Source organism: Notolepis coatsorum, assembly GCF_963971535.1.
Source record: "Notolepis coatsorum genome assembly, chromosome: 1".
Classification (NCBI taxonomy): domain Eukaryota; kingdom Metazoa; phylum Chordata; class Actinopteri; order Aulopiformes; family Paralepididae; genus Notolepis; species Notolepis coatsorum.
In genome coordinates this window covers 292,011,159-292,037,505 of record NC_140165.1, presented here as the reverse complement: position 1 = coordinate 292,037,505, position 26,347 = coordinate 292,011,159, and the positions used below count along the sequence as shown (strand labels likewise).

General features: G+C 41.8%; 1 protein-coding gene across 1 annotated transcript in view; it reads left to right on the top strand.

Annotated features, from left to right (window-relative positions):
* Window positions 1-26,347, top strand: part of tenm4 (teneurin transmembrane protein 4) — a 345,863-nt gene that overhangs the window by 92,285 nt on the left and 227,231 nt on the right. The window contains exon 3 of the mRNA XM_084310380.1: window positions 738-1,010. Coding sequence (XP_084166506.1) covers window positions 738-1,010 — 273 coding nt within the window. The remainder of the gene's footprint in view (window positions 1-737; window positions 1,011-26,347) is intronic.

Here is a 26,347-nt window from a genome sequence, read left to right as displayed (position 1 = left end):
AACTAAGATTGGTGAAAAATTCGAGTGTAAGGTTTTTGTTTTAATTAAATACAAATATTAGTTTACCCGATTTGGTCCTAATGCTGTGAGTTGGTAATGTGCCACCAAAAGTTGTTTAAAAAATAAAAAGTAAACAACAAATGCTGACTTTTAGAGATAGAGTATCTGCCGTAGAGATGTCTGCCGTCACTGCCGGTTTGTGGCGCTCCGATCAACAACAATAAAAGATGAAAATACATTAGAAAAATTCTACAGCAATATCTCTTCCCAGAAATCATGACAGTTACTCACAAACTTTATCAACTTTTAATATTTTCCAAATGTGTTATTTAAAGATGTGAAATACTGTCCCAGTTATGAATTCCTTGTTAGAGAATGGTTCTATGTATCGTCATTGCATGGTTTTAATAAGGAGAGGTTGATGTCTTGATGATCTTGTTTCTCCACATGATATATTGATAGTGCAGGTAAAACAACCCCCCGCCCTAAAAGAAAAAAAATATTCCTTGCCATGAATATAAAATGTGCCCTCATCTCCCCGCAGCACTACAATTAGTGCCTGCTTGCAGGATGTAAACCATTGTTTTGTATGGGCAGTGCTGCGTGCATAGCTCTACATCTTGCGGGGGGACATACAGTTAATCTTCCGCGCTACACAACTGATGTATGTTATGTCAACTGATGCTGTGTGCCGGCGAATAAATAATTACACCCGGTTCCGTCTCCGCATGACGCAGGGGCAGACTTCTCCCTGCGAGACCTGGGCTTCGGCGAGGCCGCCCCATCCCACGTCGCCACGTACAGGAGTGACCTGGGCATGGCGCACCGCGACTACCCCGTCAGTGTGGGGTCAGACGCCGACACGGAGACGGATGGCATCGTGTCCCCGGAGCACGCTGTCAGACTGTGGGGCCGCGGCAACACCAAGTCGGGCCGCAGCTCGTGCCTGTCCAGCCGGGCCAACTCCAACCTGACCCTCACCGACACCGAGCAGGAGAACACGGAAAACGGTAAGGCCTTTTTTCTCACCCCTGGCTTCTCTTTGACCTTGCTTCCCGGCTGGTCGCCGGGGGTCTGCTTCCGCGTTGGCGGACTAAATGGGCATTTGATGGCCCGTGTTTGTCGGCATCTGCGTTCAAACGGAATAGAACAGTGCTTGTTTAACGCATGTCTACGTCGACATGGAGGATAATAGGCCACGTCCTGGAGGGGCTAAAAAACAATCAAGACCGTTAGAGGATGATGATCACTTTAGCTTCTCATTATTGTGCCACTGGAGGCTAGAAATCACCAACATTAGCCCTATCTTTTCCGCCCTTAATTGTCCGTGCACATTTTCTTGTTGTTTTTTTTACCCTTGAGATATATCTATATTCTAGTGTGACCAAATTGAACATGGCAGCTTTCATTAAGCTCCTTAAAATCTCTATTAATATTCTTCGGAAATTGTCCCGAAGAGCGACTTGTTTAGCGCTTGACCCCTGGAAGAAAAGACACGTAGACTAATCCAATAGCAGCAGAGCTCCTCCTCCGCTCTACAGAGAGAGAGAGAGCGAGCGGTTTGCCCTGGCACGCTGGGTGGGTTGCAGCGGTGGGATTATCCATGCATGATGTGCGGTTTGGCAGGTGACTCTCGCTGACATCGGTGCCAGGAAAATGGAGCCCCCTGTATCTATCCTCCTCTAATATGGTGATTCTAAATGGCCCCCGAGGGCCCGATGAGTCTCTGCTTAGCATGGAAGGCCACTTGTGCTCTGGGAACATGTCACTATTAGACATGTCAAAGGAGTATCGGCAAAAGCCAGAAAATAATAGCAGCTGGAGTTATTGTAGTATCAGTGTATCGCGGAGCCGTAAAAAAGAAAATCGGTGAAATGCAATTTCTCTGCTCAGTTTGATTCCCTGCAGCCTTTATATTAGTCATTGGTAAACTCACTTTCAAAATAGAGTTACTTGGAGTAAGTGTGCTGCTGAAAAGGAGAGGTGTAAATAATACTGCACACAATGTACAGGCATTAGGTCTCCTCTTACCAGGTACACTGGTTTTCTTTGCTGACTTGAGACCTGTTCATTTAGCCTAGCCTTTGTGTTTACTTGAATTGCTGATCTAATGGCTAGATTACACATTTTCTTGGATTGGCGTCTTACGTGGTGGAATTTTGCTTGCACATTATGCAAAGTGAAACCCCATACCTAAATCATGCATATTCACTTGCAAATGTATGATAGTGTTCCAGGGATACTTCAGAGATAGAAGAAACTCATCAAGGGGCTAGCGGCAACATTCTAATTGCCCCTGCACAGCCTTGCAGAGAACCTTGTGAATAGTTTTGCATTTCAGAGTGTGTCCCATTATGTATTGGCTCCTTATTATATCCGACAGATATGACTCTTGGAAGTGGAATCCATTGGCCCGGATGACTCGGTGAGAGAATGTGGCGTCCGTCTGCTTGATCATCCCGAGATCTTCTGAGACGCCACAGGACTCGACTCTGCTTGCATTGTTCATAATTAAAGAGAATCTCCTTGTACATTATGCGTGGTTCCCGCTCAGGGATGTGCTGAGCCGCACACCACAGAGGCGGTAGCATCATGCCACGTTGTTTTGTCTGTGCAAAACCCAAACGTGGGCTTCTAAGTAGCTTTTTATTCCAGTCACCCAAGCAGAAAGAGCGCTTGCGCTCAGCATTTAATTCAGTAGTGCCTAATAACATACATTTTATATATGGCAACTTGGCAAGTTAATTAAAATCCATCGAGCTGCGTTGCTTGTGTGTGCTTTAATCTCTTTTAAATCAACAAACCATTTACTTTAGTTTAATGTATTCATGCCGCTGGCCAGTCCTCCCCTCTACACATCTGACTTACTTGACCCTGGTTTTAAGGCATGCAAATGAGGGATGCAGATTTTGATACAATTATTTTCTAGATGTTCAAGGGATCATCATACATGCTACTGTATATGCGCTGAGGAGCCCAGTGCTGCTTTTACATGAAAAAAAAAATCCACAGTGATTACAAGTAGAAAAACATATTAAATACAAGGGCAAGTTCCAAACATCGGTGTATTGTTATGTATTCATTTCAAACATCGGTGTATTGTTATTTATTCATTTCAAACATCGGCGTATTGTTATGTATTCTTTTCAAACATCGGTGTATTGTTATTTATTCATTTCAAACATCGGTGTATTGTTATTTATTCATTTCAAACATCGGTGTATTGTTATGTATTCTTTTCAAACATCGGTGTATTGTTATTTATTCATTTCCAGTCATCCTAACCTTCAATGAGGTCTTGTAATTGGTGGCACTAGTGTGTGTGTGTGTGTGTGTGTGTGTGTGTGTGTGTGTGTGTGTGTGTGTGTGTGTGTGTGTGTGTGTGTGTGTGTGTGTGTGTGTGTGTGTGTGTGTGTGTGTGTGTGTGTGTGTGTGTGTGTGTGTGTGTGTGTGTGTGTGTGTGTGTGTGTGTGTTTCAATTTGATCAATTCAAAATATAAACAGACATTTATGTTTACTTTATGATGATGATGATGGTGGTGATGATGAGGAATGTGGAGCATTTCCTCTCACTTACTTATAACAAAAGCAGGATAGCCGGACCAGCACTCTCAGGTTCAATAGTTTTAATGACAGCCTGAATTGGAAACAGACATGTTTTAGAACTATGTCCTTCTTCAGTGATATGGCTAGCAAAGGTAATACAATCAAGATGGTAGTTATATACACCTGGCAGGTAATTACATGACAGGAAATGACATCACGTCGCAGGTGTGTCTGTGCATTGTGACCAAAGGGATGACCTATCAAAGTAGAGTCCATTCATAAATCCACAAATTATACATATATATATATCAAAAACAAAACAAAACAAATTTACCAGAAACTTGATATATAACATATAACATGCCCTTAGTTTCTAGGGCTAATTGAGCCCCCTTAACATATTTAATTATATAGTTCCAAATTATACATTGAGCATCCTTGAGAAACATACATCTTTTTTAGAAACAACAAACAACAACATAATTAAACCAGAAATAATAATGTAGGTATAAGGAGGTTAACACTTTGAGCGCCACGCCTGGTTTTCCCTTTAACCGGCTGAATGCCACCATCGGCGCCAATGTTAACGTTAATATCGCCTAATCTATGTTTTAAATTATGGCTATGTGTCTAATCTGCCCATCGCATTATCAAAGACTATTTTCCAGTCAGTGCTGTCAAGGCAGATTGTTTTTTTTATCGCGTCGTTTCCGTTTCAGAGCAGTTAGAAAAGCCCCCGTTTGATATAAAAAACAGCTCATTCTGGAGCATTCTATGAAAATCGTCTTTTAGTGGAATATTCCACAACGTTGATATTCGTCTGCCTTTTTATGAATCGTTTTCAAATAAACGCTAGATGATCAATATTATACGTGCACGCAAGCACATTACGGCCGCACACGGATAATCGCTCCGTTGATTTCCTCACAGACTTTTACAGTGAAACCGAAAGAAGACATTTCACAAAACAGCTTATAACTTCATCAAACTTACTCTGATTATCCTAACACTGATAACATAGAGTCCTTACCTGACATCAGATGGTATCCAACTGGTATATTCCAATTCCTGATCACCATTCGAAAAAATCGATACGTGTATGGATCCAACGCGATACTGTAGATCTCCATGATCAGCGGGGATCTGAGGTTCCAGAATGAACTGTGGTAACCCCGGCTGGATCAGTGAACTGGAAAATGTGGAGTACCGGATTTTTTTCCCCATTCATTTTCATTGAGTCCATTCCAAAATCACTTATGTCATCTGGGAGACGACAGGGGGCGCTTTTCTCCACAGTGATCGCCGGCGCCGCTCGGCTATACTCGGGTAGGCTCGGGTGATGCAATAATTTTTCAGATCGCAAAAAAAAAAAAAAAACAGAGAAATCTCGTGAGTGGCTAGTAACCACCTATAAAAAAAACGAGAAATCTCGTGAGTGGCACTCAAAGTGTTAAAGGAAACAGGTTAAAACGTTCTCCTCATTCATTCCTCTAGGTTCGATGCAGTTGAAATCAAGAATCAGTGAACACAAATGTGCTGTGAGAAATTCAGATGTCAAGTCGTCGGTAGCTCGACATTTCTCCAAGTGTAAACATACCGTCAACGATCTAGACAGACACAGGTTGCTGTTGCAACGTGAATGTTATTATATCCACCTGTTCAACTGCATCGAACCTAGAGGAATGAATGAGGAGAACGTTTTAACCTGTTTCCTTTAACCTCCTTATACCTACATTATTATTTCTGGTTTAATTACCGTATGTTGTTGTTTGTTGTTTCTAAAAAAGAGGTATGTTTCTCAAGGATGCTCAATGTATAATTTGGAACTATATAATTAAATATGTTAAGGGGGCTCAATTAGCCCTAGAAACTAAGGGCATGTTATATGTTATATATCAAGTTTCTGGTAAATTTGTTTTGTTTTTGATGTTTTTGATATATATATATATATATATATATGTATAATTTCATTTGTGGATTTATGAATGGACTCTACTTTGATAGGTCATCCCTTTGGTCACAATGCACAGACACACCTGCGACGTGATGTCATTTCCTGTCATGGTGTATATAACTATCATCTTGATTGTATTACCTTTGCTAGCCATATCACTGAAGAAGGACATAGTTCTGAAACATGTCTGTTTCCAATTCAGGCTGCCATTACAACTATTGAACCTGAGAGTGCTGGTCCGGCTATCCTGCTTTTGTTATATTCAACTTTATGGGATTACAGCACCCAGTGTCAGAACTTGAGAGCGCGGTCTAACTTGACAATTTACTCTCACTTACTTAGAAATAGGAATTTGATTAATACAACCTTTCCTGCCTAAAGTATTTTTTTCTCTCCAGTATTTGAATTTGAAAGAAAACCCACTTGTGGAACTGAATTAAATTCAAAGTGAATTGCTCCCAGGCCTGGTGTGTGTGCGTATACACCCCTCTAGTCCCCCAGGGAGCCGCTTCAGGGCAGTCACAGTCCATCCCACAGAGCGCTGATCATCAAGCAGCCCGGTCCAGCCTGCAGGATGAGGGAGATGGCCGCTGTCCTCTGGCTTGGCACATGACGGCTTATCCGGATGCATGCTCTAATCCCACCTTGCTCCCACCGCCATGGTTACCCCTGGTCACATCTTTGTATCCACGAGAACCAGGGCACGCGCATGCACGGGAATCACACAAGCCAGCGGAAGACTTATTGTTGTTATTCATATTGTACTGTATGTTGATGTTGATGATACACTGGCTGTCGCTGATAATAGACCCGTGTGAGTGACACAGGGGTTGTTGTGTAATGAGTTGCAGTGGGACGGTTGGTATACTGTCCCTTTTCTCTCCTTCTTCTGCTCGGAGATCTGTATTTTATCGATCAAGGAGATCTATTGAGTTGCCCTTTGATCTCGCTGCAACATGTGTTTTGGGGATTTAGTCGGTCCCTTGGCATAACAGTTGACTAGTCAGAGCAAAACTCTCATCAAAAAGATTTAATTTAGTGCTGCCATGTCATCCGCCATTTAGCCTGTATTATATTTGTAATGAAAAGTGGTAAACCACATGGCCATGATTTGTGTAAATTAGTTTTCTCTTGAATTATCCAGTTGTGGAAGATTTGCATATCTATCTAGACTATATTTAGGCATCACTGTGGGGGCAGAGCCACGTGTAACTCTAGTGAAAGGTTATTGCTAAATGAAAGGTCCCCCTCCCTCCAATCTCGTTCCTGCCTCTTTTCCTGCTCCACACAAGTAACTAGCAGATGGCTTTGTTGCAATCCACAACTATGTTAACATGCTGCATCAACTATCAACCATCATCATTTGTAAAAGCCATTTGGATTCCACTGGAAGCCAGCATGTCTCGTTGAGTGCATCGCACCAACATAATCAGTGAGAGAGAGTGCCAATTACCGCACCGCCCGCCTTTTCATGCGTATGGCTGCAATACAATTTACAACAAGGTTAACATCTTTCTCCATGTATGAACTTTTGCTTACATCTCACATGACTTGACATCCATGTCTGAACCATTTATCAGACATGGTGATTTCTGAAGAAAGAAGAAACGCTCATCCATTGACTAATGGTTTGACGTAGGAGGTCATAATGGTATACGACTAGTGGTTTGAAGTAGGATGTCATATGGTAGGACTAGTGGTTTGAAGTAGGAGGTCATATGGTAGGACTAATGGTTTGAAGTAGGAGGTCATATGGTAGGACTAGTGGTTTGAAGTAGGAGGTCATATGGTAGGACTAATGGTTTGAAGTAGGAGGTCATATGGTAGGACTAGTGGTTTGAAGTAGGAGGTCATATGGTAGGACTAATGGTTTGAAGTAGGAGGTCATATGGTAGGACTAGTGGTTTGAAGTAGGAGGTCATATGGTAGGACTAATGGTTTGAAGTAGGAGGTCATATGGTAGGACTAATGGTTTGAAGTAGGAGGTCATATGGTAGGACTAATGGTTTGAAGTAGGAGGTCATATGGTAGGACTAATGGTTTGAAGTAGGAGGTCATATGGTAGGACTAATGGTTTGAAGTAGGAGGTCATATGGTAGGACTAATGGTTTGAAGTAGGAGGTCATATGGTAGGACTAATGGTTTGAAGTAGGAGGTCATATGGTAGGACTAATGGTTTGAAGTAGGAGGTCATATGGTAGGACTAGTGGTTTTAAGTAGCAGGTCACATGGTAGGACTAATGGTTTGAAGTAGGAGGTCATATGGTAGGATGGTAGGACTAATGGTCTGAAGTAGAGCAGGTCATTATGGTAGGACGATGGGACTAATGGTTACATTACATTAATGGTTAGCATACATTGTATCGCTGACTCTTTACAACTGGCCAGAACCTGCAACTCTCATTTAATGCCCTGCAAGATGCACTTACGGTATTAATCTTAAACAACATACATGACGTTCTCTAGAGCTAGAGATATTGTTTACAATAATGTGCATATACTGTATCCACTGTGAGTGGGTCTGACATCAAGAGAGTTGAAGAATACAAATATCTTGGCATCTGGCCTGATGAGAAATCTACATTTAAATACCATATAGACAATCTTGCCAGTAAACTGCAGCAAAAAATCGGCTTCTTGTACAGGAACAGAACCAGCTGCCCAATGATTAACAGAAAGAGTGACGTTGAAGCAGTTTTTCTATCTGTCTTGGATTGTGGTAATGTGATTTATAGACATGCTGCTGCTTCCACTCTTACTTTAAGCACTTAAGTAGGAGGTCATATGGTAGGACTTCTGGTATGAAGTAGGAGGTCATATGGTAGGACTACTGGTTTGAAGTAGGAGGTCATATGGTAGGACTAATGTCTTGAAGTAGGATGCCATATGGTATGATTAATGTAGTAGGAGGTCATATGGTAGGACTAATGGTTTGAAGTAGGAGGTCATAGACTAATGGTTTGTAATAGGAGGTCATATGGTAGGACTAATGTTTTGAAGTAGGAGGTCATATGGTAGGACTAATGGTTTGAAGTAGGAGGTAATATGGTATAAATAATGGTTTGAAGTAGGAGGTAATATGGTATAAATAATGGTTTGAAGTAGGAGGTCATATGGTAGGACTAATGGTCTGAAGTAGGAGGTCATGGCAGGACTAGTGGTTTGAAGTAGGAGGTCATGGCAGGACTAGTGGTTTGAAGTAGGAGGTCATGGTAGGACTAGTGGTTTGAAGTAGGAGGTCATAGACTAATGGTTTGTAATAGGAGGTCATATGGTAGGACTAATGTTTTGAAGTAGGAGGTCATATGGTAGGACTAATGGTTTGAAGTAGGAGGTAATATGGTATAAATAATGGTTTGAAGTAGGAGGTAATATGGTATAAATAATGGTTTGAAGTAGGAGGTCATATGGTAGGACTAATGGTCTGAAGTAGGAGGTCATGGCAGGACTAGTGGTTTGAAGTAGGAGGTCATGGCAGGACTAGTGGTCTGAAGTAGGAGGTCATGGCAGGACTAGTGGTCTGAAGTAGGAGGTCATGGCAGGACTAGTGGTCTGAAGTAGGAGGTCATGGCAGAACTAATGGTCTGAAGTAGGAAGTCATGGCAGGACTAATGGTTTGAAGTAGAGCTGAACGATTTTAAATCGAAATCGCGATTTGGAATGATGCAATTAGCAAATCACAACAAAAAAATGCATTTTTTAATAATTTTTTTATGGCGTTTGGGAGAGGGAGGTAAGGGGTTTTAGATTGTGTGTTGTGAAGTTTAGACTTCAGAGAGGGAGAGTACAGAAAAAAAGGTACCGTTGGGTACCGGTATCGATTCCCAGGTAAAAAGAAACATTTTCAGGCTTGGTGTCCCGAAAAGACCCACCGGCCACCGCATAGGCCAGATGCAAGCCGCATTTTACAATAAACCTATGTGGGGCTGCTTAATATATTTTTTATTATAATCGCAAATTTAATCGCAATATCTGTCAGAAAAATCGCAATTAGATTATTTCCCAAAATCGTGCAGCCGAAGTAAGACTTGTAGATGAGATATGGTCTGGTCCCTCATGATTAAACATCCATCAGCATCCCACCCCCCCTCAAGGCACACAGTGGCTAATGTGCTGATGATGTGATCACACTTTTATTTGGAGTATGAGCAATATGTATTGATGTTGAGTCGTCATGAGCCACTGGCTTGAGTGCATGCATTTACTATAAGCAAAAGAGTCTGTCTGTCTGTCTGTCTGTCTGTCTGTCTGTCTGTCTGTCTGTCTGTCTGTCTGTCTGTCTGTCTGTCTGTCTGTCTGTCTGTCTGTCTGTCTGTCTCTGTCTGTCTGTCTGTCTGTCTGTCTGTCTGTCTGTCTGTCCGTCCGTCCGTCCGTCCGTCCGTCCGTCCGTCCGTCCGTCTGTATGTCTGTCTTTGAAGGGGTTGGTGTTCCTTGTGTCACAGCCCAAAAAGGTTGTGGTGGAAAATTTGGGGAATATCCAAAAGTAGAAACTTTCCATGGGAATTTATGGGAATGAACAATAAAATATCAAATAGAAATATAGGAGTTATATTTACAGTACCATGTCATATGCGGATAGAAACAAACCTTTTACCATATCATAAGCGGACATAATTTCTAACCTTTCTAATAGAGATTTAATTATGAGTTTAATGTTAATTAAACGAGTTGACTCTTAAAGGTCAAGGGACCCCTTTGAAAATGGCCATGCCCTTGCCAATTCTTCACCTCAAAATTGTGCTTAGTTATGTAGCAATTTTTTGCTCCTTTCCAGGTAAATTATATGGTTGGTATCTATGGAATCTTCAAGGTCTCTAGTTTCATAGTGTCTATTGTATTGCTGACTCATACAACTGGCCATAGAACTTCAACAATGCTCTGCAAGATGCGCTTATGATATTAATCTTAAACTTGTACTTAATGAAAATAAAACAATATGTATGATAGAGATATTGACAGATATTGATTAGAGATATTGTTTACAATAACTTGCAACTTGCATATATTCACTGTAAGTGGGTCTGACATCAAGAGTTGCAAAATACAAATATATTAGACATCATATACTGACAATCTTGCCAGTAAATAATCTTGCCAGTAAATCTTATAGAAACAGAAGCGGCCGAAAAAAAACAATAAAATTAAAAGAAAAAAAGAAAGAAACAGAACCGGCTTCCCATTGATTAGCAGAAAGAGGGTTGCTGAAGTAGGCCTGTCCCTGACTAAGGATTTACTAAACTCTGTGCCAGTTTTCTTAGGCAGTTAGACTCACTGGTATGCACACCATTAGCGTTAGCCACGCTTCTAGGCCTCTAGAGGCAAATCTTTCCTGTGACAAAATGGCATCCAATGTAATACAAAAAAGTCAACCAACGAACTAGATTCTTGTACCGGATCTCCTCTCTGGTAAACAAGAATACCCTGAAGACTCTGGCAGGAGCACTCATTCAAGGGTACTACGACTATGCAAAGCACCTCAAAGGCGCAAAACAAACTGGTCAGACTACTGCTTGACTTTACTCCTAGAACCCACCTCACCCCTGCCCACTTTGACAACCTAGGATGGCTTAGAGTAGACGACAGAGTACAGCAACTTGCAATGGGCCTGGTCTACAAGATACACTACACGACTAAGGTACCCATGTACATGTCAAAATACTTCCCAAAGGTCAGTGAATACCACGACCACAACACCAGAGGGAGCTCCACAAATCATGTTAAACCCAGATTTGGCTCAAACAAGGGACTAAACACGTTTCGCAATTATGCCACATCAATGTGGAACGCCCTACCCACAGCTGTAAAGGAATGTAAATCACTACCCACTTTCAAAACCACTCTCAAAGAGCACCTACGGGAGACTGCAATTCGAAACTGGCCCCTGTAAATGTCCTAACCCAACCCCCTCCAATGTACAGTAAATGTCCTAAGTTAACCCAATAATACATGAGACCCTCTTCTTGGGACCAAGTAAGGTTTCGTCGATATTCCAATGTACAGTTATCACCCCCCCACCCCGCCTACCCAAGCCCCCCCCCCCCACCCCACCCACCCAACAACCTACAATGTACAGTTTCCCACCTCCACCCCACCTACCCAACCTCCTCCAATGTACAGTTTCTTCGTCAAATGTATATACTCTCTTTTTTAGACTCTTTTTTGTATCACAAACAATACTGTATTTGTAAATCTGGTATGTCATAAATGTATAGATGTAGCAGTATTGTCTATCTGTATGTCATGTATGTCATAAATGTTATGATGAATTGAAAATGGGGGACCCTGATGTAAACAAGACGAAAGTCTTTCTCTGGTCTGCATCCCCTTAACAATTGTGTGTATTGAGCTGTATTGTACCCATTCTGCAATATGTTAATAAAATGTTCAATCAATCAATCATTTGCTTTTGCAAAGAATACAAAAATATATATATAATAATAATAATAATAATATTATATCTTCATTCGAAGATGAAGCATTCGACTAAGAGGTTGGCAGTCGACTACAGCTCCTTTCGATCGATTAGGCGACTATTCGACTAGTTGAGGTCAGCCCTACGCTGAAGCAGTTTTTCTATCTGTCTGTGATTCTGTTTCTATATGAAGCCATTGTTGGAGACCTTCCCCCTTATATCACTTCATTATTGGACTGGACCTCTGGACCTTATCATACTTGCTCCAATGATTGGCTCACACTTCAAACCCCCAGAGTTTGCACTGAACTTGGGAAATCTGCTTTTAGCTTCTGTGCCGCAGACACATGGGACATCCTGCAATCTACCTTAAAACCCAATACATTAGTGTTGGATCCATTACAAACAACGGTCGTCAGGCCTTCAAATGCAGAATTATTTCAGTCACCCACTGACCACTCCCTACATTGGCTGTGAACCATATGATTGGCCAACTGGATAATACACTAACTGTATTCTGACATGGCTATTATTCACAATTGCAGCCAATAAATACAATTCAAATAATAAAAAGATCCTTTGGACAATTTAAATCTTTAATGACCAACCATTTCACCCCCGTCTGCAGTTGTTTTTAATTGTTTTATTGATTGACTTTCTTGTTTTTATTTATTGTGTGCTGTGTTTTTCTCGACATCATTGGAAATGAGAGTTTACTCTTAATTGATCTTTCTAGACTAAATAAAGTTTGAATGAATGAACTACTAGCCTGTTACAGCCTCTGAAAAATAGTAGTGCCGGTTGTCGGGTTAAATCCTAAATCTATGGGTTGAATCCTCTCTAAAAATAAATTCTTTAAAATGTATGGAAATAGATGAATTAAAACCCCTCAATTAGCATGCTCAATAAAGCTGCAAGTCACATGGTAGCTAGGTGTTAACAAGTTAGAAACGATATAAACATACGTTGCTTTAGAATACTATTTGCTATTTGACTGAAATATCATGTGTCATATAAAATATATTCACTCCAGTACTATAATCAAAATGTAGCTGAAAGCATGTCGTCCTTGGGCCCAGAGACAGTTGTATGCAGCACTCTATTAATGAGAAGCATCTGTGCATGTGATGAGAGGATGCACTGTGTGCAGAGGGTTGTAATTCTACTGAATTCCCATTAAATGACAACATTAGAGAAATACCTCAAGTATACCTAGTATTTAAGCATTACATCACACGCAGGAGTGGTTTGTGACCAATAAACCATGCCTAGGGGTGGTTGTTAGGCCCGAGGCGCAGCCGAGGGTCGTTAGACCCCCCTAGGCATGGTTTATTGGTCACAAATCACGACTGCACGTGGTGTAAAGCTTTTATACAACTGCCAGATTCATCCAACCTTATTTCTATACAATAAACACACATTAATCGAAGATTTATTGAAAAAACCATCCGCCAGAAAAAGTAGTTCCCACAACTCCATGTGGAAGCAGCTTGAAGTGCATCCAACCAAACTAACACATCCAACTGTGTATTATTGGAATGATTGAGAGAAGTTGCCTCATGTGGAAGCAGCTTGAAGTGCATCCAACCAACTAACACATCCAACTGTGTATTATTGGAATGATTGATTGAAAATGTATTAAAACGTTTTCTTTGCCCTATAGGAAAAAAACGTTTTCTTCGCCCTATTTTTTTATTTATTTCTTTTAGCCTAAACTTAACCAGTTGGAAACCAGGGGTACAGTAATAAAATTAGCAATCAACCAATCAATCAATTCAATAGACCATGCTCACTTAAAACAGCGCTGCTTCTCTCTCAGTCTGACTCTCCGCTGTTGCAGACAGGAGTGTGTGTGTGTGTGTGTGCGTGTGTGTGTGTGTGTGTGTGTGTGTGTGTGTGTGTGTCACAGTGTGTGTGTGCGTGTGTGTGTGTATGTGTGTGTGTGTGTGTGTGTGTGTGTGTGTGTGTGTGTGTGTGTATGTGTGTGTTTGTGGGTACGCCATCGTCGGACAGTGTGAGAGAGAACGCTGCAGTCGGAAAGTAGGAAGGAAGAAATTTAAATCAATCAATTAATCTATCAATCAATCCGCGATTTTTCTTTTGTTCTAGATTGAGTCAAGACCCATCAATTACATCATCCAACATTGTTTAAAATACTAACACGTTCCCCTTGACAGAATCGCTTTATATTTAGTCGTTATGACGCTATCAACATATCCATTTGTTAAAGATTATTGTCCGCCATCTTGTTTTTTCCGACGGAGTGATCCGGCGGAGTGATGTGATTCGGTGGTGGGCGGGTCCTGGGACCAGGAGCGTGGATTATGAAGGATACATACGTGTAAATGGACTGTTTCAGCCAATCAGAATAGAGAAATTTGCATGCCGTTGTATAATATGGCCTTATTATGTATGTATTTCCTGCCCCAAAATGAGTTCACTATTATAAGCTAACTTTTATTGAAATTGGGCAACATTTCTAACAATATCCCAAACTTAACTTCCCATGGTACATTTCCAGGAATTTCCCGGAAAGGTGCTGACCCTTCGCAACCCGAGGAGCAGTGAATACGAGTAAATATCTTTTGGATTCCAATGCTATTGATAGGAGATTGTTTTAGAGCACCTTAGTTATTCCACGAGCCGTGTGGATAATGAGGCGTTGAGATAACAGACACTTTTGTTCCGTCCTATTCACTCTTGCTGTTGTCCACTCCCTGGCCCTATCTATCTTGTACGGAGGAGCATCTGCCAAGCAGAAGGGTGATTATTTGTTGTTCTTATCGTGAGGAAATTACCCCCTCCTTAACACTTAGTTTTGCTGCGGCTGCATCAATGTAATTAATCCTGGTAAACTGTTTGTCTCAGGGTGAAAATGGGAGGTTCCGAATGAGACTGAAACATGCTTTGGTCCACTACCAACAGCAGAACTGGCTCTCGCGTTGCCTATGAAATGACTAATTTAATTTCAAACCTTTATTTAAACTCAAAAGGCAACTGAGGTTTCCCTCATTCACAGTCATGTTGAGTGTGCATACAGAAATAAGTGTAAAAGCATATAAAATCAGACAGTATATAAAATCATAACAAAATCAGACAACAAGACGAGGTTAGTCAAAACAACAAACTGATTAAAACACATACAACTTGATTGACAATGGTTGGTGATCAAGGTGTTAAGCTGCAACAGAGCGGATCATCTCAAGCTTTAAGGACTGTTGGAGTTCATTCCATGAGCTGCTAGAGGCATCATAGCAAAATGCAGATTTACCCTGTTCCGAGAAAACTCAAGGGACCTTAAGGACCAGCCAGTCACTAGAACGGGTTCCATAATTCCATTCCAATAATGATGTAGTATAAGAAGGTAGCTTACCAGTAAGGGCCTTAAAAAACCAAGGACACAATGCAGGTTGGAATACTAATGGGATAAAAGATCCTTAGATCATTATGCACTTATGACAAGATGAATATCAAAATCAATCATCCCTGAAATGTATCCGCAGTTTAAGGATAGTACAGATTTCTAGGTGAACTTCGTCACTTCTACGTTTGGTCGGTATGGTACCTTGAGCTCGTATATGGTATTTCTGGATACGGATTAATATGGGGTATAAACACTTTGATCGCCATGGTTAAATTCATAATTGACCATCCCTAGCCAGCTCTATTTGTCTATGGAGAAGTTCCCCTTCTTTGCAGGGCTATAACTTTTTAAATTCTATTGCTAAATTGACATTATTATGGCCCATTCAATGTCCTATATCCATTGTTCAGGGTGTAGCAACGTTATACTTTTTCATTCACATATTCATACTAAAATATGGTCTAAAGTATAAGTATGTTTTTATTGTTTTCTGCAGCTTTCTCCAGAACTTGATTTATAGCCCCAAATGCATTATATTGATGATCAAATCCAGTTTGGTAGCGATCGGTGCCAGATAAAAAATTTCAACTGGAGGTACTTCTAGAAGTTACTACGTATGATCTGATGATGACCGGATGGGCGGGGGGTCGTTTATAATTCCGTGGGCAACGTTATATCATTCACCTAGTGTGGGTCATATGATCATCAGAGCAGTTTATATGGAACACGTTAGAAAATAACGCTGGATCTTACCGTATCTTCCTCGCGCCGTTGGACGATCAGCTTGGAGTAGACAGTTTTCGATTATGGGATGTTGATCTAGATGAACCATTTCCAGGTTGTATAATACTATATACGTCCAAATAACGTTGTTTATTGAGTTAGGGCGAGCGATTGATTATCCAGTGTGTCGAGATGGAGTCCGGCTAACGATCGCGAGTGCCCGGACGAAATATGGATGAGCACTTCCTGTTTTGCGCGTCACTTCCTGTTGGCCGATCTGCCGATCGGCCACCAGATGGCGCTCTTGAACCGTTAGAGAGTTGAGTGGAGATCAGCAGTATATCTCAGGTCCCCGGAGGAGAAATGGCGGGCAATGACGAGTTACGGCGTTTCGGGCGATTAAAGTGTTAACTCACATTGCTGAAGAGTTTTACTTAGGCCTATAGAAGGAAAATATGCTTTTTGGACCTAAACCTAACTGTAAATCAGTGTGCAAACATCACCAATGTAAAACAAACAAATATTATAGCACAAGAACTACAGCAAATACGTTTAAAAACTTATTTTTACCTGCTGTCTAGTATCAAGAGCTCAGAAGTTCAACTGGAGACTGAAAACAACGCCTTCGTTCTTATTTCTTGTTTCTTGGGCGTGGGGGCCACCCTTTTGTTTACGCCTGAATCGCAGGCCTTTTGAGTCGGGTCTTTTAAGCTTTCTTGTTGTAGTTTGAGCTGAATCCCTGGAGGCCTCGCTGCCATGCCAGCAGCGTGTGGAGTGAAGGGAAATCGGACGTCCAATTAGACGAGACACTTCCTGTATTACAGGCCTGGATTCATTAGGGCAATGTTTTACAGCAGTGTGGCAGCACCACAGAGATGAGGTTTCTCAATGTGACCTTGGCGGAGCGGTGGCCGCCAGTCTATCTCACACACACACACGCATTCATGTATGCACGCACGGAAGAAAGCACACACAAACATACATGCGCACGCCCGTGCCTGCACACACACATGTGCGCGCAGACAGGTAAGACACACACAACAGGCAAGATGCACTGTACCGTACATACAGTACAAAGCCACAAGCTTTGGGGGGGAAAAAGAAGAAGATATTATTAAAAAGATAATTTGAATCATATTGACAGGGCACGAATGGCTTTGATATAAAAATCGATTCTCATATCTCAATGAGCACAATAGCGTTATCAGGTTGCTGGCATGTTTGCTCGAATTAAAATGGATAACCAATGTAACAAATCTAGGCAGGCATGACTGTGTTGTTCTCCCTGAGGATTGAAGAGAAGGGCTTGGCTTTCTGTTGGTTTAGCCTCTGCTTTTACGACGTGCGCACGGCACATAAAATAAATCAATAAAATACAAATACAAATCTTAAAAATCATTCTCTGCACTTTGTTTGTTTCTTTAATCAGCACTTAATTGCTTGTATACAATTATTTTAGTGTTTTAAGGGATACTTCTCTCAAAACTGCACACGCTGTAATCATAAAGTGGTACTAGAATAGCCTGGGAATAATTTGTGCCGCAATCAAACTTGGATGTAAGAGACTCTGGAATTAAATTAGATTAATACTTTGAAATGATTGTGGTTACATTTTGTAAGAGACTATTTAGAATGATTCCTTTGATGTTACTTTGCAGCACTGCACTGTGGGGTCTCACTAGTGATCTTTGCTTTTAATTCTCTGTCTAGCCGACTCTGTGAGGTCTGTTGTAATGTAAGGATACACACATACAGTAGGGTTGAACATGAACATATATACTGTAGACTACTATATGTACTGTAGCCACAAGTACCAATAGTACTGTTTGTAACCCAGTGTTGTAGTACTCGAGTACAGGACTGTCGACAAAGTCTTGAGCACCGATGTCTCGGACTTAGACTTGGACTCGAGCATTGACTGCATTCGGACTCGGAAGGTGCAGACGAGGACTCGGACTTGTTAATTGATAAATACAGTTGTTGTTTTTTCTGTAATAGGACCTAATCATTTGGCATAGGATATTGATGGCTAGTGCATTTGTTTGGCTATTGTGTCACAAAGTAAATAAACTCCCTTTGAAATGGTGACCGCTGTGTCATTTATGTTTAATGTAAACCTTTTTTTATTTGTATATCAGCCATTTGACTGCCAGAGTGGAGTGGACTCAACCTTGATGACTTGGACTCGGACTCAGACTAGGGTAATGGGGACTCGACTCGGACTCGACTCTGACTCGAACACTGGGGACTTGAGACTCGACTCGGACTCGAGATTTAGTGACTCGGCTATAGCACTGTTGTAACCACTACTGGTAGTATATGTGATGACAAACACGACAGTGAGACCCTTCAGTTGAATGTATTAGTCAGCAAACCCACAGCCTTTATGACATTTACAGTGCAGTTGATTGAATGTCTGATGAAGCTACGGATGTTAGGGTTTAGGGTCTATATCACTGCCTGGTTTGACGTTCTTAGCTGTACAGTATCTATACAGTGTGAAAAATGGAAAATGAAGGCTGGAAAAGGCTTTTAAAAATATATATTTAAACTACCTTTAAAGGAACGCGCCTACATTTTGGGAAATTAGCTTACCGTCTTCTCCAGAGAGAGACAAGAAGATAGATACCAGTTTCCTCTCTCTGGGTTCAGTAGAAAGCTATCTGGCTGCATGTTAGCCTAGCTTAGCACAATTAATGGAAGCGGACATGTACGGGTACTGGGTAGCCTACGCATTGTCCAACTAACACCTCTCCCGAAGGCTACCCGTACATGTCCTCTTCCATTCATTGTGCTAAGCTAGGCTAACATGCAGCCAACGCACAGTGAGGAAACTGGTATCTATCTTCTTGTCTCTCTCTGGAGAAGACGATAAGCAAATTTCCCAAAATGTTGGCATGTTCTTTTAAGCAGTTCTATTGAAGTATCTATCCTCTGCCTGAAGCTACTGTACCATAGCGGTGCTATACACTGTGTTGATGTCAAAAGGACAAGTGCTCACTGTTTACTTACCACTATGAATATGTATAGGAGAGTCAGGCTGAGGTTACACCTTTCGTATCATTTCGTATTGTTTTCTTATACGTATCGCCGCGTATCGCCGCGACGTCATGCGCCTTGAGTCACACTTTCGTTTTTTTCCCGTTTTTGTCAGCCGAGCACACTGATGTAGTACACTGCCAAAGCAGTAGGTGGCAGTAGGTGGCAAACATGAAGGCAATTTCAACCAATCAGAACGAATGTGCCAATACACTTCCTGGTGGAAGCTCCAGCAAAGAAAATGTCAATAAGGCAGGCGCCTATGCCGCGCCACCATCTTGCAATGCAAGATGCACTCAATGCAGCAATAATTTTTCAGCAAAGCCTAATAAAAGTGCAATAAACAAAACGGATACATTCACTGTGTGTTCTGCCTGTCATTTGTTGATGAAACAAAACTAACATCAACACAAGTGACCACCAAGAGCGGATAGTTTAGTCTAAAAAACGATCGGTAGCATTGTTAGCTGCATGCTAACGTCAATGGAGTATGCCATTATAACAATATAGCATTGTGGCTAGAAGCTAACGTTAGCTCACGCTACTTAGCCAGCACGAAACTGATGATATCGCGAGCTATCAGTAGTTAGATAACATTAGAGACAACGCTGTGTGTATTAAACAAAGGTGAATAGATGACTGGGCCATTTTGTTTAATGCTTGTTAAGTTGAAAGAGGAACTCTGAGCTAACAGGGTCTGAATCCTGATAGCTCACGTTAGCCAGCTGCTCATGCAATCGGTAATGCTAGCAGAATGAATGGATGTAAACTTTATTTAACATATTGCATATGGGTACAATACAATACGGCTCAATACAAACAATTGTTAAGGGAATGCAGACTGTTGTAGCTTGGACTGGGGTCCTTATAACAATAACTTGACAACACATGGTAGCTGAAGCTATTTGGGACACGGAGCTCTGTCCCAAACACACACACTGTTGTCACCGGAAGGGCACGCAGATGGTATCTACTGCGCATGGGCGTTTTCGCAACAACTGCTCCGTGCTGACTACACGCTGTTGTCGAAGCGTTTTTTTTGCGTATCTCCAAACGCAAACACAATTTTGCGTTTCAGCCGTATCCACAAAAAAACGCCAAAAAACGCATTTCTGTGTAGATAGGACATCAAACGTCGTCAAAAACGTATAAAAAAACGCCAGGAATACACTAGTCTAACCATAGCCTCAACCCTATGAGGTGGCCACTGCTGGTTCTCTGTGACCATAAAAGCATGTAAGCTAATACCCTTAACACATTGGTCGCCATAAACGAGTTATGCCGTTTTTGGCCGCCATGCGTTGAACGCCAACAACGGCGTAAGCCGTTTTTTAAATCAATATTTAATTTTTTCGCCATGGCATTCATAATTCATCCAGCTAACCTCCGGTGCTGCAGCGGGACCCTGAATGAGATTGCAACGCCTCAATACCGCCGCCTGGTGGATGGTCGGGCGAGTTACACTCTCAAAACCGGAAGTTGTGATCGGTGCGTCGAGGAAATTCCTCCGGCAGTAATATCTTGTTACGTGGGTCCAGACAAACACTGGCGTGCATATGGATCGCTTCCATAACGCAATAATCAATATGATTTCGGCATTTATTGCGTCATACAAACCGGAAATGGATCTAGGCGATCGGCGTCAACTAATTGGGATATCTTTCTTCCAGTCTCATCGGCGAACTGTAAGAGGACAGTAACGTTATTTTCAGCCCGATTGTGCGTTTCTTTGTTTGCAAACAGTCTGATCAATATATCAACCCATACTACATAAAGCTGTTACTGACGATAAAGGAATTATAGACGACCCCCGCCCCGCCTTTCCTCCACGCATGATGAAGCATAATGTATACCGATCATATACCTTTGAATTTTTTAATATAGCGTGTATAGGAAAGAAACGGCAATCGATAATCTATCATATGCGTTTGGGCCTATAACGTTTTTGGAATTACAGCAGAAAAGCTTATAAACATACTTATATTCAAGACGGTATTAAGACAACTATGTATGAATGAAAAAATATAACGTTCCCACATCCGGAACGATAGATAATCAATGTTGACTGGACCATAGTAATGTCAATATAGCAATAAAAAAATGTAAGTTATAGCCCTGCAAAAAGGTAAACATCTCCATAGGGTTATAGTGCTGGCAGACTGGCTATATTGATGGATATAACCCATGGCGGACAATGTGTTAATATGGTATCGAGTGGCCATTTTGGAATTCATCACCTCAAAATCTTTCAGGAGATGAGACTAATGTTATTCTGGCTTATTGTTATCTTGATTAGCCATGGCACGTAGACTGGTTGTAGATCAGTCAAGAACTTGCCAGTAAGGTTTTCTCAAAAGACATAGACACCTATAGACCTGACCTGATCGGCATGCCGAGTTGGGACGTGAGCATATTGTAAAGATATTTCCAGAATAGAAGAAGGATAAATAAATGAACAGAAGAATAAAAACAATATCGTATTCCCACAGTGTTGCGGTCGAACCCCTGCTGATATACTGTATAGCATGCTGCCTTTAGGTGATATATAACTGAGATACAAAGACTATGATCTTCCACTTTTGGAACAATATCTGTTGTTTTATTGTGTCTGTTGTTTTTATTGTTGAGCTCAACAGGGAGGCTTGCTCTGAAGTGGTCAGAGGCAAACATGGCCGCAGAATATCCGGCGAAATTACACTGGAAAGAATTCACCCGTGGATTCCCCCCATGCTGGCAAATGCTTATTTTTACCCTCCATATTTTCTTGTGAAGTTATTTATTTATTCATTTTTTCTTCCCTTTTTCTGGCACAGCCTCTGCTCCGATCATGGATTAGTGAAGATATTCTCTGGCTCATTTGCAGGCTAATTTGTTGGGTTTTAGAGGCCCTTGTGGACAGTTCTGGGCCGTTATCTGTGGAGTTCCACACCCGCTCCCTGCCAATACCTCTGACGCCTAAACCAGCAGCACATCAGGGGCTTCCACTGTGGCTCAAAGCACAACACGGAGCTGGATGAGCCCTCCCCTAATGGAGGATCATCCAAATGCTTGCCCGTGACTTCTACCCAAGCCCCCCACCCCCACCCCTCCCCCAGCGTTATCCATTTGATATACTACAGTCAATTATTTATGTTCACAGGATTCTCTGCTTGAGACGGTGGTCTCTCGTTTCATGCGGGACCCGGGGGGTTGGACGGCGGGCGGATGTGCATAGATGTGGTCCTCATTGTCCTACCCAATGCTTAACATCATCCCATTGAGTGTGATTTAAAAAAGACAGTGTTTTTAAACCCATCTTGAAAGCCGTTGCCGTGGCAACAGGAGTCAATTGGTTCTCTGAAAAAGAACACATTTCAATAATTACGGCTCACTCCAATGCAGAGCCCCACTGTATGCCACGTGGGCGGAAGCGGCTCAGCCCCCCCAAGTGCCTTATAGAGAGCAACCGCCTGCTGACCTCCGCGATCACATTAGTTTGCAGGAAAATGCACCGCTGACTTTGAATTGTATGTGTGCATAGTGTCACCAGATATTAAGCTCGTCTGAACGCTTATGAGTTACACGGTGATATGGTTATCAGAAAAGTAAACCGACTTATCTTCTCTGCGGAAGGAAACAAATACCTTTATGGTTGTGTGCATCATTGTTTCCATGGACACAGTGAATAAACGCACAGCACAGAAGCCTTGAGTTGAAATATTTCAGCTCCTCTTCAGTTTGTGTTTCTAAAGTATACTCGTAAACGATAGCGATTCATGAATAATAAATTCCAATATTTGTTCCATATGTAAAGAGGAAAGTGTAAGTAGCACCGATCAGTTTACTCCCTCTCGGGCCGAGACGTTTGATGGTGAACCGCTGTCCAACTCTAGCGCGTAGGAGAGTTGTAATTACGGAGAGTTGAGGGCGTCCCATCACATCGAGAACTCTGCTGTAAAAAAATAAACGCCTGATAATACAGTACCAGTATCACAATTTATTCTGGTACAATCCATGTTTATTACCGACGGCCACACACACACACACATACACAACACACACACACACACACACACACACACACACACACACACACACACACACACACACACACACACACACACACACACACACACACACACACACACACACACACACACACACACACACACACACACACACACACACACACACACACACACACACACACACACACACATTCTGCCCATGGAAACGGGTTGCCACAAACTCCACCAAGCATTTTTAATCAGGATCTATATCATACTTATGAAAGCATTAACAACAGTCGCTAAGGCTGAGCAGGCAGAAGCAGGATCATTATATGCATTTGCCCTGGAATGAGCAAGGTAATAACCTCCAGGAATGCTATTACTGTTATCAGTTTCCAGCTCAGTAATGTCATGTCTCTGATATACGAATTTTTTGGCCACAAACCTACCGAGCGTGATTGAATTTCACCAATAAGACTCAGCTCTGATGCTCGGAAATGTGCAAACAAGATTCCCCCTTTTTAGCCCACAAGCTGAACATCTTTGAGGTGCTGTAGTACACAATGTGCCACAAAGCTCGAGAAAGGAAGAGAAAACTTTTCATTTTGAGGTTTGTCCAGGAGCCTGAAGGATAGAAGGATAGAAGCGTTAATCAGACTGGCGCACACCACGAGACGAAGGACGCAGTGCATAACGTACGGTACTCTAGAATGTAGCTCTTACACAAACACTGATTGTTTATTGTTCATTCGGATCCCCATTAGCTGTCACCTAGGCAAAAGCTATTCTTCCTGGGGTCCACATAGAATAAAACAAAAACATACATACATACATATACCTATATTTAACAAAAGAAGAGAAAACATCAAGTAACAAACACTTTAAAAATCCTAAATTAAGAGAGAATAATGGACACTTTCAAATATAAAGTGACGTTTAAGAAATACACACACACACAAATTGTTGACACATTGAAATAAGAATAATAATAAAAAAAAATTCAAGAATCAAAACACTAGAAAAGAAGAAGAGAGTAATAAACAACTTAAAATCATGACCCAATAATCAAAGAATAATAAAGAGAAATTTAATAATGGACACTATAATACAGACAAAGACTTTTTAACGGACTAAGTCATTCAGATGGTATTTTCTTGAATGAATGAATGAATGAAAACTTTATTTAACAGATTGCAGAATGGGTACAATACAGTACGGCTCAATACATACAATTGTTAAGGGGATGCAGACCTGAGAAAGACGTGTGTCTTGTTTCCATCAGGGTCCCCCATTTTCAATTCATATAGACATATATGACATACATGACATACAGATAGTCAGTACTGCTACATCTATACATTTATGACATACCAGATTTGCAAATACAGTACTTTTTGTGATACAGAAGGAGTCAAGAAAAGGGAGTATATACATTTGACGTAGAAACTGTACATTGGAGGAGGTTGGGTGGGGGGGGTTGGGTACATTGGGATATTGACAACCATACTGGGTAATTTACATTGGAGGTGGTTGGGGGGGGGGGGGGGGGGCGGGGGGCACACTGTATAAACAAGTAACACTGTACATTGAGGGGGGGGGGGGAGGAGACACTGTACAAACAAACACAATTGTACATTGAACTATTGACAAAACCATACTAGGTAAATGACTGTACATTGGAGGGGGTTGGGTTAGGATATTTACAGGGGCCAGTGTTGAATTGCAGTCTCCCGTAGGTGTCCCTTGAGAGAGGTTTTGAAAGTGGGTAGTGATCCACATTCCTTTACAGCTTTGGGTAGGGCGTTCCACATTGATGTGGCATAATTGCGAAACGTGTTTAGTCCCTTATTTGAGCCGAATCTGGGTTTAACATGATTTGTGGAGCTCCCTCTGGTGTTGTGATCGTGGTATTCACTGACCTTTGGGAAGTATTTTGACATGTACATGGGTACCTTGGTCGTGTAGTGTATCTTGTAGACCAGGCCCATTGCAAGTTGTTGTACTCTGTCGTCTACTCTAAGCCATCCTAGGTTGTCAAAGTGGGCAGGGGTGAGGTGGGTTCTAGGAGTAAGGTCAAGCAGTAGTCTGACCAGTTTGTTTTGAGATGTTTGTAATTTTGTTTTTAGCGCCTTTGAGGTGCTTTGGTACCATGAGGTGCAAGCATAGTCGTAGTACCCCTGAATGAGTGCTCCTGCCAGAGTCTTCAGGGTGTTCTTGTTTACCAGAGAGGAGATCCGGTACAAGAATCGAGTTCGTTGGTTGACTTTTTTTATTACATTGGATGCCATTTTGTCACAGGAGAGATTAGCCTCTAGGATGGAACCCAGGTAGGTAATTTCATCTTTCCTTGTGACAATATTGTCACCCACTGTAACTGAGAAGCCGTCGGTCTTGCTGAGTTTGTTATTTGAACCGAAGAGAATGGACTCTGTTTTGCCCATGTGTAATGATAGTTTGTTATCAGCGAGCCATATGCAGATTCTGCCTAGTTCCGAGCTGAGGGTTTTTTCAACCTGTAACTTGTTCCTGTCAGAGACCAGCAGGGCTGAGTCGTCCGCAAACAGGAACAAGTTGCAGTCACAAGCTGACGACATGTCATTTGCATAAATTAGGAACAGTAGCGGTCCTAGTATGCTTCCTTGTGGAACACCACAGCTCACTGTGAGGGGGGGGGATAGAGTACCGTTTACCTCCACCATCTGTTCCCTCCCCTCAAGGTAGGATTGCATCCAGCTCACTGATAGACTATCAAAACCAATTGCTTTTAGCTTGTCAATCAGAATGGAGTGATTGACCGTGTCAAAGGCCTTTTGTAGGTCCAGCATGACCATGCCGCAGTATTTGCCTGCGTCCACCTCTTGTTTGATGTGGTCATTCAAATAGAGAAGGCATGTGTCAGTGGAGTGGGATGTTTTGAAGCCAGATTGGAATTCGTAGATTAGATTTTTTTCCGCTAGGTACTTTTCGACCTGTTCGTAGACTATTTTTTCCATGACTTTCGAGATGGAGGTGAGAATAGAAACAGGGCGGTAGTTGCCTGGGTCTAATTTGCTGCCCTTTTTGTGCAGAGGGGTCACCCTCGCAATTTTGAAGTCCTTGGGGACGTGTCCCTGTTTTATGGAGAGGTTTATTATGTGTGTGATGATTGGTGTGATGGCGGCTGCTGAGTCTCTGAGGAATTTGGAGGGGATGTTGTCATGGCCAGTGGCCTTGTTAGGTTGGAGGGCGCTCAGTTTATTGAGTACCTCATCTGTTGTTACCATTTCCAGCTTGAAGTCGTCCTTGCGGACCCCTAGGTTTTTGTAGTAAGCTACTATGTG